Source organism: Neofelis nebulosa, chromosome 4 (assembly GCF_028018385.1).
Source record: "Neofelis nebulosa isolate mNeoNeb1 chromosome 4, mNeoNeb1.pri, whole genome shotgun sequence".
Taxonomy (NCBI): domain Eukaryota; kingdom Metazoa; phylum Chordata; class Mammalia; order Carnivora; family Felidae; genus Neofelis; species Neofelis nebulosa.
This window is the reverse complement of record NC_080785.1, coordinates 168,840,316-168,853,697: the sequence shown is the minus strand read 5'-3', so window position 1 is coordinate 168,853,697 and position 13,382 is coordinate 168,840,316. Positions and strand designations below refer to the sequence as shown.

Below are 13,382 nucleotides of genomic sequence, written 5' to 3'. Positions count from 1 at the left end.
GTGAACAAAAGCAGGGGTGGGGCCAGGCTCGGGGATGCCAGGTGGGGGAGGCTGTGTTTCTGAGCCCCGGGGTCCGAGCAGGAGGGGTGACCCACAGCCTCTGCTGGCCCAGGCGATCCTAGCGCCTGCCCCCTGGCTGGATCCTGAACACAGGACGCTCAGGGAGGGAAGCAGACACAGGAGCTCCGGGAACTGAGCCTGGCACACTTGAGGACCGGCCCCCCGCTCCACAGGGCCCAGGTCACCTGCAGCTGCCCCGGGTGGCCCTATCTCATCACCTCGCCTGGCTTCTCAGATGAGCCGGAGCACGCGGCAGCCCAGGCTGACGCCCCCTAACCGCCGACTTCACCGCCCCACCCCCCACCGTCTCCTGCCTCCAGGAAGCCCTCCCTGGTCCACTGCCTCCCTGTCGGGATCTGGTCAGCCCCGGCTATCCAGCACAAAAGCCTGCTTGCAGCAAGAATTTAATGATGGCCGAGGGCCAGCCACACGGGACAGGCTGGAATTACCGGGTTTCATCGGGCTGCATCGGCCAAAGATAGCAGCCCCACCACCCCAAGCTGCTCGCCTCTGCGCACCCTCGGCTCCGGGACAGCAGAGGGCCCTGCCTTGGATGCAGGGACGTGATGGCGTCCAAGAGCAGGCCAGCCTGGCCGCTCCCGCTTCGGTCCCGGGCAACTCTGGCTGTCCGCTCAGTCTGGCACAGCCACCCACACGCCGGGAGGAAGCCGGGCCCGCAGCCGCCGCGGACAGACGAGGGCCCGGGCCCCCGAGCATCAGGCCAACCCCCTCGGCGCCCGTCCAAACCCTGGACTCCAACGGCATCGGCGAGACCGACAATCGACAAATGGTTTGGGGCTGCTCGTCACACAACAGAAAACCAGGACGAGGGCCCCCAAGTTTTTATGACTTTTATTAAATCCTTACAAAACAATACAAAAGTCCGGCATTGACGTTGGTGTAAGGAAGATGAGCTGTATCGGTTCACCTGGTGCAGTACAGTTAAAGTGCTTGATGTTTCCCCCCCACTTCTAAAAAACTTGAGGTTCTTTTTTTTTTTTTGTCTTTTTTATACATCTGAACATTGAAACGTTGCCGTTCCCCTCCCCCAGGGCCAGGGGCCGGGCGCCCATTCACAGTAGCGGTTCTGACAGTCCTCTGGGCCACACTGTCCGTGTGACGGGGAGGAAGTGGCTGCCCCACCTTTGGGGGAAAAAAAAAAAAAAAAGCTCCTCACAGCTCAGCTTTCCAGAGTTAAAACGGCCACGGCACCCGCGGCAGGCGGGGGGTGCGTTTTTTTTACAAAAAGGCAGAATCCCCAGTTGCAAAACGTAGAAATCACTGATGGGCGAGAAGCAGGGGGCGGGGCGGCCTTCTCCCCCCAACCCCCCCGGGGTCTTTGGAAAGGCCAGTCCACAGATCCAGGCGGGCGGGGGACAGGAGGGGCAGTCAGTCCCCACCGGCCACCAGAGACTGCCACAGAAGCGGCATGTGAGCTCCCCCAACCCACAAGGCCCCCCAACATTCAAGTATTCAAGAACAGGGAAGGGAAGTCAACCGATGTCTTTAAAAAACGAACAAAACGGGACGAACAACTAGAAGCCGGGGGGGGGTGGGGGGTGGGGGGCGCGATCCAGGCCCGGCCTGCCTTGGAGTCTCGCCCAGACCCCGGGGCCAGGCTGCCCTGGTGGGGGGGGGGGGGCTGCAGAGACACCGCCCCCCCCCGGCAGAAGCACACGAACATGGAGAAGAGGGAAGCCTGTATTGCATAGTGTTTCCCACCCGAGGGAAGAGGGGGGTCAGTCGCCCCGAGCCCGGCGGTCACTCAACATCTGACCCCGGCGCCAAGGTGGGTGGAGGTGGGCACGGAGGTTCCTGGGTGCCCGGGAGGAGGCCGTGGCAGCTGTAGCCGTGTTCCTGAAGGTGGGCACGCAGAAACGCTGCCCTTGGGGGCGGGGGGCTTTAGCAGGACCCCTGGCTGGGCCCTGGCTCTGAGGAGGAGTAAGGGGGGGGGGGTGGTGACAGAGCTTCCTCACCAGACCCAGGGGTGGCGGTGAGGGGCAGGACGTGGCCATGGTCAGACTGAGCCCTGAGAAAGGGCACTCCGGTGCCCAGGGTGGGGGTCTGAGGGACCCCCACGTTGGCTGACGGGCGCCTGTCCAACCCCTCCCACTTCCTCTGGCACTGCCCTCCTGGGTGGGCAGGGTCCCCCTTGGAGAGGGCAGGGGAGGGGGCGGCGAGAGCTTAAGGTCAAGGTTCGAGGGAGCCCCGATTGTCAGTCAGAGGCGGGGCCCAGCAGGCAGCCGTGATTGCCACCTGCCCGCACCCAAGCCCCCTCCAGCCACAAGGGAGACCTGAGAAGCCCCCACCCCACCAAGCGACCAGGGTGCTTCAGGGTGAGGGATTAAAGAGGTGCTGTGTCACCCCGGGGAGGCGTGGGGGTGGCCCGTCCCTGCAAATACTGTGAGGGCTGGGGAAGGGGTGCGCTTCTGTGCCCCCAGCTCTGGAAGGCGACAAGTGCCCTCCTCTCCTGAGTCACATCTGGGCAGGGCGGGCGTGGGGCGTGGGGACCCTTCACAGTAGAGGTGAGTATCTGGGGCTGGGACGGGACAAGCCCGGCGACACACCCTCCAATCTCCTCCCCAGGTGCCTGCTTTGCTTTTAACACCTTTAAAAGGAAAAAAAATGGGGGTGAGACAGAAAAAAGAAAAAAAGCCAACAGCAAAAACCTCATATAAAAAGAGCCCCCCCAACTGAGCTTAGCGCCTCGAAGTCCAGCCAGGGGAGGGCAGCCTGCTGGTCACCGGCTGGCAATAGCTTAAAAAACTTTTTAGATTTGATGGGGGGGGGTAGGGGGGGGAGTGACCTATGTACAGAGGGAGGGAGGGGTCACGCGTGGTCTCCCACCAGGACCACGGGGGCCGCGGACAGGCTGGCTCGCTGTCGCCTCTGGGCCAGCCTGCTCTGGGAGGGCGGCGACAGCCGCAGACAGCGCGCAGCTCGGACGACCACGGGCTGGCCCTGCTCCGCCTCCTCGGCCGCGTCCTCCTCCCGCTGGGCCAGCTGCCGGTTCATGGCGATGGCCTCAGCCGCAAATGACGTGAGCTCTTTGGCACAGCTGTTCCTGGGGACGGGGCAGTCACCAAGGAGGTGAAAGGTAGCTTCGGGGCCCGATCCCCTTGGGACCCCTAGAGTCTATGCAGTACCTCGGGGGGAGGGGCTGCAGGCCCCAGGCATGCCCAGCCTCCCTGGGGGACCAGGACCCCCGCCAGGGGCCCAATCCATCACCATCACTGGTACGAGGACACCCAAGCGCTTAGATGGCTTTCCAAGCCCTCCGATTTAAAGACGGCTTGTCATTTTAATCATCTTAACATTAACCACCCCCGACTTGGGGTCCCCCCCGCTCTCGGGCCCGAGACCCTCCCCCGTGGGTCTCACCTCTGCAGGACCATGGGTGTGGGCAGGGTGTTCTCTGGAGCGTACTGTAAGGACAGGGGAGAGGCGGAGCTGAAAGCAGAGCCCAGCTGCCTTCCCGGGGCCCCGCTGGCAGCGACGGAGGCGAGGGGGGGTGTATCTGCTGGAGCCCAGCCAGGCCAGGGGGAGGGCAGAGCAGAAGCCCAGAGCGGTTCTCTGGACCCGCACCCTGCCCCCTCCCCCGCCCCACAGGTCTCCCGGTGCCCCAGAAGGGGCTGGGAGCCCCTCCACCGGCCGGCCTTGACACCAGGGCCCCAGCCTTTGCTTCCTGTGCACTCCCGGTGCCAACGTCTGGTTAAGACTCCTGCCCGTGGGCCCTCCCTGCTCTGGGCAGGCAGCCTGGCTCGGGGCACTGCTGGCCAGAGAAACGCCAGGCTCTTCCCGGCTTGGGGGTGGGGGGACAGGGAGCAGGACTGGGGTTGGCGGGCCCTGCCCGAGGTTTGCCACCTGCCTAACACCTGCACGACCTCAGCCTGCTCCCTGTGCCAGGCGGGAAGAGGCCCCGGTGCCTCCAGGGCACAAGCTCAAGCAGTTTCTGCAGTCCTGGCGCCCGGCTAGAAGCAGGTGGTGGGTCTGACTGCTGCGCCTGGGGCCCCTGCAGACCCCAAGGCTGGGCCTCAGACCCACGTTGCATCTGGGGGTGTCGATGCTGGCCTCCCCGGGGATGCTCATACCCCTGCTCCAAGTCCCTCCCTTGCCCATCGGAGGCGGGCCAGAGGCAGGAGGTCCCCAGCAGGGCTCACTCACCCCCTGCACCCAGGGGTGCTGCAGGACTTGGGCGGCGCTCAGCCTCTGCTTGGCGTCGCGGACGAGGAGCTTTGAGATGAGGTCTTTGGCAGCAAAGGAGATGTGGGCCCAATCCTTCTCGGGAAACTCATACTTGCCCTCCTGGATGCTCTCAAACAGCATGTTCTGTGGGGGAGGGGCAAGGGGGTGAAATCAGCTGCAGCCAACTTACCCCAACATCCACACCGGCCTGGACGCAACGGGGTACACCACGACGCTGCTCGGTTAACAAGCTGCCGTAGGCCCCAGACCCAGCCATGCAGCCTAACCCGTGACCTGAACAGCTGGCCCCCAGACAGCAAGGGGGGGTGGGCAGGGGCTGCAGTGGGGGCCCTGAGGTCAGCTGGCGGGACCGGGGGCTCTGGGGGGCCAAATGCCTGAGAGGAAAGCAGGCTGGACTAGAGACCTGGCCTCAGGAGAGTGCTCAGTGAACTCTGCCCAAGAGAAGCCAAGCAGCAGAAAGGCAACTCTTGGCAGCCGGGCTCATGGGAGCAGAAGGCCACAAGGCTGAAACGTGATCATCCCAAACCCTAAATCTTAGTCTTGCCGGACGGCAGATTCCTGACCTCCAAATGCTTCCTCTCCTAGACCATAAAACCAAGGAGTCTGTGTAACCCCAGGAGCACCAGGCCAGCACTGCCCCGTGGATGGATCAGGCATCACAGGCCAGGATCTCGGCAGCAAGCAGGCCCTGGGGGAGGGCACAGAGGGGTGCTGGGGGTGGGGGACGCACATGCTCAGAGACTGGCACAAGGGGGGGACGGGGCGCACGCGCGCACAGACCAGGCCTGCGACGCACCGGGCGCACAGGGGACGGGGCGCACGCGCGCACCTGGCAGGCCGGGCAGGCCTCGCCGCGGTCCCAGCCGCAGTCGCTGCCGCAGTGGCCCACGAAAGGCGGGTAGCCGCTGAGCAGGATGTAGAGGATGACACCCAGGCTCCAGAGGTCGCAGCGTTTGTCGTAGATGCTGGCCTCCTCGCTGAAGGCCTCCACCACCTCGGGGGCCATGTACTCCGCTGAGCCGCACTGCGGGCGGGACGAGGCGTCAGGGCCCGTGGAGGGGAGGAGGGGACTGCAGCAGGCCGGGACTTCCCGGCATCACGTGAAGGCCCCAACACTGGGTCACCTGAGCCTGCGGTGCCCGATGCCCAGCCTGGGCCAATCAGAGACGGGCTGGGGGCAGGCCCCGCCCTCACACCCGCCCAATCAACAGGTGGCAGGTGCCCACCCGCCCAGCCACCCAATCAGCGGCAGGTGCTGGGAGCCCGCCCCTCCCCTCCCGCCCGTGGCCCCGCCCGCCACTTTCCGCGGGCCAATCAGTGGCTGTTGCTAAGCAAAAGCCCCAGTTCCACGGGCTAGGCAGCAGAGCAGCCAGCACCTCGAGGTTACGCAACGGCAGGGGCAGCGGGCCGCGCAGCCCCAGAGCAGAACGGAGCGGGTCGCTGCGTGCCTGCTGCCTGGGCGCCTCACCGGGGTGAGCAGCTCCGGAGTGGAGATCGGGGAGCAGTCCCCGTTGAGTTTGATGCCGCTGCCCAGATCGAAGTCGCAGATCTTCACAGGGGACACCTAGGAAGGGTGGGAAAAGGCGGTAAGGGAGGGGGGGGGCGGCGGTCCAGGCCAACCCAGCCCGGGCCCTGGCGCAGGGAAGGCGGTTCCCCGGCGCCCCTCACCTGGTTGGGATGCTCGCAGAGGATGTTTTCTGGCTTTAGGTCCCTGTGTGCGATGCCTGCGGTGAGAACCGGGACTCAGTGGAGGGAGAGGAGGCATTTTCTAGGAGTCTCAGGCAGCTGGACAGGGAGCGAGGCTGGACAGGGAGCGAGGCTGGACATCCCAGGGAACAAGGGAGCCCCACCACCCACCTTTGTTGTGCAGGAAGTCCAGGGCACTGGCCACGTCCTGCACGACCACGCTGGCCTCCAGCTCGTTAAAGTGCCGCCGCTTGTGAATGTGGCTCAGGATGGAGCCTGGGGCCGGGCCGTGGTGGAGGAAAAACACATACGCGTCACTTCCGTGTCTCCAGGCCACCGCCCAGTGCCTAGTGCCCACTTCCACCCGACAGGGAAGTGCCCACTCTGGCCTCCCTGGGTTCAGAGCCTTCAACCCTGAGCTGCCATGTGGACAGGAAGCTCAGACCCCACAAGCCCCCTCTGATGTGCAGGAGGAGCACATCTGAAAAGTCCTCCCTGGTGGCCGAGCCCACAGCCCATAGGACACAGCTGCAAACGTCCCCCAGGCCCCACATACCGCCCCGCATCTTCTCAAACACCAGGTAGAAGCGATCCTCCTCCTCAAAGAACTCTATCAGCTCTAGAACATTCCTGAGGTGTGGGGGGTTGGAGAGGCAGGAGAGGAGGGAGGCTTCCTAAGGCCCCTGTGCACCCACAGCCCAGCCCAGGAGGGGCCCACCCTTTCCACCCCCACCTGTGCACAGGAAGGCTGGGACTGGGGCCACGGGCCTGCTTCCACCTTGCCCACTCTGGGTTGCCCGCCTAACGCTGGGTCTTCCCCGGTGCACCCTGCACAGTCTCTGCCACACACTGGATGCTCCCCAAATGCTTGCTGGGGGTGAGGAGGCATTCAGGCCCATTCGCACACGGAAAGATGGCTAAGGGCCCGGTTCTGTGGCAAAGTGGGTCACGTTACCTGTGTCCCTGGCACTGATACAGCATCTCCACCTCCCGGAAAACCCTGCTCCGAATGTGGCCAGGCTGCTTCTCGATGATCTAAGTCGGGGGGGGGGGGGGGGGGGGGAAGGCGGGCAGGAGACAGAGCAGTGGGTCAGCCAGAGCCCCTCCCAAAGCCCAAGGGGCTCCCACCAGAGACCTGCCCTGCGCCACAGCTGAGACCCCATTCGAGCTTAGACCTTAAGTTCTAAGCAGAGCTCTCCTCTTGCGGCCCAGAATTTGCCAGAAGCCAGAACTATGGCGTCAGCACAGGCTGGGGGGAGGCGGGTGGGGGTTGCAACATGTTTCCCAAGTGGCATCAGGGGAGAGACGAGCTGGACAAGAATGGCAGAAAGAAGCGGGCCTGTTCCGCTCCTGACCCCACAGGGCTCGGGGGCATGTTTGGGGCCTGAGACGCCGGCAAAATGCCCCTTCAGGGTGTCAGCATCCCCTCCCTGCCTGGGAGACTGGTGGCCACGGTGCGGACTCCCACACCACACAGGGGACTAGAGTGGCCTTGGGGTGCCTGGCTGCCAGCCAAGCCGTCCCTGCCCACTTTGGTGCCAAGTCCCACCTCCCCTGTTCTGTGACAGTCTGGGCAGCTGCCACGGGCCCCTCAGCCCAGGCCTGTTTCATGCCAGCCCAGATGGGCCCTCCTGTCAACCAACAGGGACAGTCTCCCCGCGACTCCAGAGCCTCTGGAAGCCAGCTTCTGCCCCCGATCCCGCCGGCACCTGGCAGCTCTGGGCCCACCTGCCTCCCGGATTCTCCCCGAGACACCTTCGCCCACAGAAGTGGGGGCAGAAGGTGCCAGCTGGCTCTCTCCGGGCCACCTCGGCCCCCGGGCACCCACTGGGAACGTCTTCCCAGGTTGGATGTTAGGCCCCTCTCACTGGGCAGGCGGGGCAGGCCCGGGGTTCCCTGCCGGCCTGGAGAAGGGGAACACGGTGTGCCACCAGCTCGCCCCTGCAACAGGCAGGCATGGTGTCCGCGTGCTGCCGGGGCCCAGCCTACGTGCTGTCCCACCTGTCTGGTGACAAACGCACCCGTGCCTCGGAGAGGCAGACCAACCAGATGTCGGGGCCTCGTGACACAATGCCAGCATCCATGCCCTCCTGAAGAACCTCATCTTACCCCTTGGGAATCTGGCTAGGACCCCACCTCATGGAGGAAACTGCAGTCCCTCGGGGGAGAGGGATGACCTTACAGGAGGCCAAACAAGGTCTGACTCAGGCTGTCTAACCCCTCAGAGCCTCGTTCCGAACTGTCGAAGGGGCACAGGAGGCCAGGCTGCCCGACGGTCCTTAAGAGGAAAACACTCAGTGCGTTGCCTGTTTGTTTTACAGAAAGCGCTCAAAGCTAAGCATCCGGTTCTCTGGCACCATCATGCCGCCCGACCTGGAACTCACGGGGCAGGGACGATGGCCACTTTTACCATCAGACTTCTACTAAAGCGCTGGGCTCTGGCCAGCCTCGCTCACCGGGGAGCACCGGTCCTCATTCCTGGTCTGCCAGCCTCCTGTGACCCCACCCCACCCGGATGCAGGGTCACCAGGGAAGACCGGACGGTTTCTCCGAGCACAGGGCCGTACTGCCCGGCCAAGAGACACAGGTTTCGAGGCCACACCCTGGTCTCCCCAGATGCCAAGCCTCCCTGGGCCCCAAGTACAGCATTGCCTTTTAACCCTTGTAACCAACACGGAGAACCGCCGGTCGCTGAGGAGTGGCCTGGGGTGACCCAGCAGGCAAGAGCCAACTCTGACCGAAGCCCCCAGCTCTCAGGCGCCCTGGCACCAGGTCCTCAGCCACCTGTGTAGGGAGCGGCTCCTTACGGTCACTTCCTGCCCAGACCCAGGGGCTCAGAGCAGGCTGACCTAGATTCCCAAGGGTGGCCTGAGTCACTGGCCCTGGGGCCATTTTTAGATACTAGTTTTCCCCCCAGCTGCTGGTCCGGGAGCTCGAAGGCCAGCTCCCTCCTCCCGCCACCCGCGGCCAGGGCCAGAGCCCAGGCGCTGCAGGGAGAGGTGCGGGGAGCCGGCCGGGCGCTGGTGCTCACCTTGACGGCGTATTCCTGGTTAGTGATGAGGTTGACGCAGGTCTGCACTCGGGCGTGGGCACCCTCCCCGAGCACGTCTTCTTGCAGCTGGTAGACATCTGGGGAGCAGGGGTGCGGTGAGAGCCGCGCCGGGCTGGCCGCGTCTCCCTACACCCCCACCTGCAGTCCTCACTGACCTTCGAACCGGCCCGAGAAGCTGTCGGTGGCCCGGCACCGCTTTTTCTTCTTGCCCCTCTTCTTGGCGTCTGGGATGTCGATGGGCTGGCTGGCGGGCATATCTGCACTGGGAGACCCGGAGGTGAGGCCCGCCCTGCTCAGCTGCTCAGCGGGCAGCCCCTGCTGCCCTCCCGCACCGGCCCTCCCGCACCGCCACCTTCCTCTCCGGCCCTCACCAGGGCGGGCGGGATGCTCCAGGCTGAGGTCGGTCTCCCCGAGGTGGGTCTGGTCTAGGGAGAAGGCCAGCTCGAAAGGGTTCTGCCCCTGCAGGGGACGGGACAGGAGGGCTCTCAGGACCTGCCCAGAGAGTGACCCAGCCTCCGCGTCTGCATCCACAAGTCCAGGGGGACAAAAGCCTGGCTTTGCCTGACTGTAAGGAAATGGTCCTTCTTCCCCCGAACCCCAGGGCCCTCGGGGTGTCCAGGAAAGGGATGCGCTGTGGGGAGGGGCCCCGAGCAGGCAAGAGGGCCTGGCGTGAGTCACTATGGTGCCCAGGCCAGGCCTCGCGGCTCACCCGGGACAACCTCTGCAGCCCAACTGGCCCCCTGGGCTGCAGAGGATCAAAGACAGCAAGGCGGTCAGTGGGAGGGGGTGAGTCACCACCGGCTTCTGGCTTCTAGGCGGGGTTCCCAGCAGGGGTGACCCTGCCTGCTTTCCCACAGCCTCCAGCACGAGGCCCTGAATTTCTGGCCTCAGTCTTCCCTCTGTGAAACAGGGAGCCACTGCCCTCCTGGTCATGCGCTGCTCCCTCTGAGGTCCCACTGTCGCCCGACCGTGGCTCACAGGACGGGCCTCCAAGGCCTCCGGCTGCAACAGTGTAGACACCAGACTGCCCTCTGCCCAGCCCTGCCCGGGCCACAGCCAGCACTGTCCCGTTTTGCCACCAGGACAGAGCTCCTCACAGGCCCCCATGCCCAGCTAAGAAACCAGCCCTGCAGGGAGAGGCCCACTGGAGGTCACCCGCTAGTCCCCAGGACGGGGGGAAGGGTGCTAGACCCTGAGCAGGGAAGGAAGGCAGCTGGGGCTTGGAGAAACCTTGTATTACCCGCCCCAGAGAGCTGCTGGAATAATCTTCTGCAGAGCAGATGGGCCACAGTGAGGACGGATGGCCCCTGGCTTGAGATGTGAGGCCTTTGAGGCCAGGACACTGAGGCCCAGCAGAGGCCTTCAGGAGATAGCTCTAATTTAGCTCCCTGCACCCTGGCCGACTAGGTGGCCGGGGCCTCAGGTGGGTGAGGGGGCCTCTGTGCACGGTGGTGCTGCTGATGCTGGGTGACCCGAGCCAGGTCACTGCCCCTCCCTGGGGCCTCAGGGCAACTGGGGACGGGGCTCCAGCAGGAGGATCATCCAGAGAAGGAACTCCAGGAAAACCCCAGAGAAACACGGAGGGGCCCAGGGCAGAAGGAGCTGGGCCAGATTCCTACAAACGGGAGGCCCGGAAGCCAGGCCGGCAGCAGAGGGGGCAGGCGGAGGTCAGAGGGAGCGGCTGAAAACACAGGCGCAGGCCTCTCAGCCTCCCCACCCCCCTGTGCAGGGCTGCGAGGAGGCCTGGGCTGGGCCAGGCCAGGCAGACGGGAGAAGGGAGTGCTCCGGCCCTTGGCCCTGCCCGGTGGGGGTCTGGCCTCCGTGGGGAGGCAGGCACACAGTCACCAACGCCAGAAACCGGCACCCTGCCTTGGGCTCCTCCAGAGCTCTCGAGAGGGGCCAGGTCACTACTTCTACCTGGGAGGAGGGGCCCCAGGGTAACCACATAGGGGTGGACAGCGGCGGGGGGGAGGGGGGGCGCTCAGGGCCAGCAGCCAGCAGCCGCTCACCTCCGTCTAGTGACCTCGGCCCCAGGCCTGACCCGTGTCTGTGGCTGGGTGATGGAAGGAAGCTGCCTGTAGCTCCTCGGACCGAGGAACAGTGCGAGGACCCTCAAGGGGGCCTACGGGTCCCCTCGCCACCCCCACCAGCCTGTCCCAGCCTCCACCTTGGTGGCTTGGCCACCCCTGATGAAAGCAGCTCCTGTGTCCTTGTCTCCACCTGCAGGGAGACTCGGGGCAAACATCCGATTTCCCAACTGAAAATGGGGAAAGTGTGTTGGGAGGCGCCCAGCAGCAGAAAGGGTCCCGGCAGTGCTGCTGCTGGACTGGGGCGCGAGGGCGAGGCCCAGCCCAAGAAGCAAGCTCAGCATGGCGGGAGGGGAGTCCCAGAGTGGCTGAGAGGACCTTCTCACAGCTGAGGCTCCCTGGCCAGTGTCCTTCCCACACCTCAGGACCCCCATGGTCCCACCTGGGAGCAGCCTCCAGTCCCAAGCAATGTGGGCGGGCTGGGCCTGGGGCTGGCCTCAGGCCTCCAGTCAGCAGGCCTTGGCAGGAGGCAGCTGGAATCATCCAGAAAGTTCGAGTTTGCTTTGGCTGCCGTGCTGGCCCCTCACATTGACCCTGTCCTAGCTCATGCCTAGCCCCAGGAGGGAATAGACCACTGCCGGTGACGTCTCAGGTCCCCCCCCCCCCCCCCCCCCCCGCTTCAGCCCGGCCCCGGACACTTGGACTTGCCAAGGCTGTTGCTCCCCTGGCAGGGGGTAAAGCGAGGATGAGAGGCGTGTGGGCAGGGGTGGGGCACGCTGGCCCGAGATGTGGCTGGACAGGCCTGGGAATTCTAACCCAAACAGTCTCAGCTCGCTCCTCCCACCCCGGTTCTGGGAGTGCCTGTGTACACACACACACACACACACACACACACACATGAAAGTGCGCCGCACGCACACACACGCGCGCGTGCGCGTGCCCACACACACCCAGGTCCTGCCTTCTTTACAGGGCAACAGGTCCCTGCCCAAGAAGGCCCAGGGAAGCCATTACATAACGCGGCTGGTGGGGTGGGGAGGCCGTTGACATCACTGCGTCCCCTGAGCCAGCCCCGTGGGGCCCCTCCCCAGCACCTGCCCGCCCCCCCCAGACTCGCTCATCTGAGACCAAGACTGCAGCCGTGGGGCCACCGCAGAAACTTCCTGCTCCCACAGGAAATAGCACTTGGGCCCGGACTGTCTGGGAGGCGCAGGGCTGAGGGGCATCCAATTCACTCCCTTATTCCAAGGACCACCTAGGAGGGCTTTCTGGGACCTGCAGTCCTACCTCGGATTCCTGGAGGAAAGACCCCACAGACCCACAGGTCCAAGGCGCTGAGGACTGGACTGTGGCCTGAGCTCCCTAGCAGTGCACCGGGGTTTGCAGGGGACACACAACCAGGTGCTCCCAAGGGCCTGGGGGCCCTGACCGCGCTTGGGGTTCCTAGAGGAAAGACCTCACAGTTCCCAGGGCGCTGGGGACTGGACTGTGGCCCGTTGACCACCCCCACGAGCGCACTCCCGGCTGGGGCAGCCCCAGACACACGGCGGGGGGGGGGGGGGGGGGGGCGGGGAGGGCGGGCAGCAGCCACGGGTGGATCCCGGGGGTGGGGGCTACGCGCCCCCCACCGGCCAGTCGAGTGGTCCAGCCCCAGGCGACCCCAAACCCACCCGGCCCTCACCTTGAACGAACGGTGGAAGCCCTGAAGTTCGGCTGTTTTCTTCTGCACCATCTTCTGTCCGGGCCCCGCCAGCGGGGGAGGGGACGGCGGGCCCGGGGGAGCGGCCCGTGGGCGGGGGGCGGCCGGGTAGGGGACCCTGCAGGCGGGAGCAGACAAAGGAGAACGTGAGTGGCTGCGGCCAGCGCGCCGTGAGCCCCGGACGCCGAGGCTCCGCGGGGCCCGATCCCCGAGACCGGGTCGGGGCCAGGCCAGCGTCGCCGGGCCGCACTCACCGGGGTCGGACTCGGGCCGGGGCCGCAGTGCCACCGCCGCCGCCGCCCGAGACACGCAGCCCGGACCCCACTGCGCGGACCGCGCGGGGAACAGCGCCGCCGCTGCCGCCGCCACCACCGCGGACTCCTCTGCCTGGGCCGCCGCCGCCGCCGAGAGGAGCCGAGCGCGCCGCCCCGCCGCCGCTTTTATAGGCCAGGCTTCGCCCCGCCCAATACGCATGCCCCGCCTCCGCCAATCCCGCCCACAAGCGCACAACGGGGGCGGGGCTGGAGAGCTCTCCGGGCCGCGTGCGGCTGCGCACTCGGGCCTGGAGGGGTTTCCGCGCGCCTGCGCAGTGAGGTGCGCGGGGCTACAGGGAAGGACCTGGGAGGGATGCTGGCGGTTGTGGGCAGGGGTG

General features: G+C 65.7%; 1 protein-coding gene across 1 annotated transcript; it reads right to left on the bottom strand.

Annotated features, from left to right (window-relative positions):
- Positions 1 to 1,717: 1,717 nt before the first annotated feature.
- MKNK2 (MAPK interacting serine/threonine kinase 2) lies at positions 1,718 to 13,144 on the bottom strand. Its single transcript, XM_058728473.1, has 14 exons — positions 12,985 to 13,144; positions 12,713 to 12,848; positions 9,376 to 9,463; positions 9,160 to 9,261; positions 8,984 to 9,081; positions 6,908 to 6,987; positions 6,509 to 6,582; positions 6,124 to 6,228; positions 5,935 to 5,990; positions 5,735 to 5,830; positions 5,096 to 5,290; positions 4,225 to 4,389; positions 3,442 to 3,485; positions 1,718 to 3,124 (listed from the first exon to the last, which is right to left on the bottom strand). Exons 2-14 carry the CDS (start codon positions 12,761 to 12,763, stop codon positions 2,890 to 2,892), a joined length of 1,389 nt encoding a protein of 462 aa, XP_058584456.1. The 5' UTR covers positions 12,764 to 12,848; positions 12,985 to 13,144; the 3' UTR covers positions 1,718 to 2,889.
- Between the last annotated feature and the right edge of the window lie 238 nt (positions 13,145 to 13,382).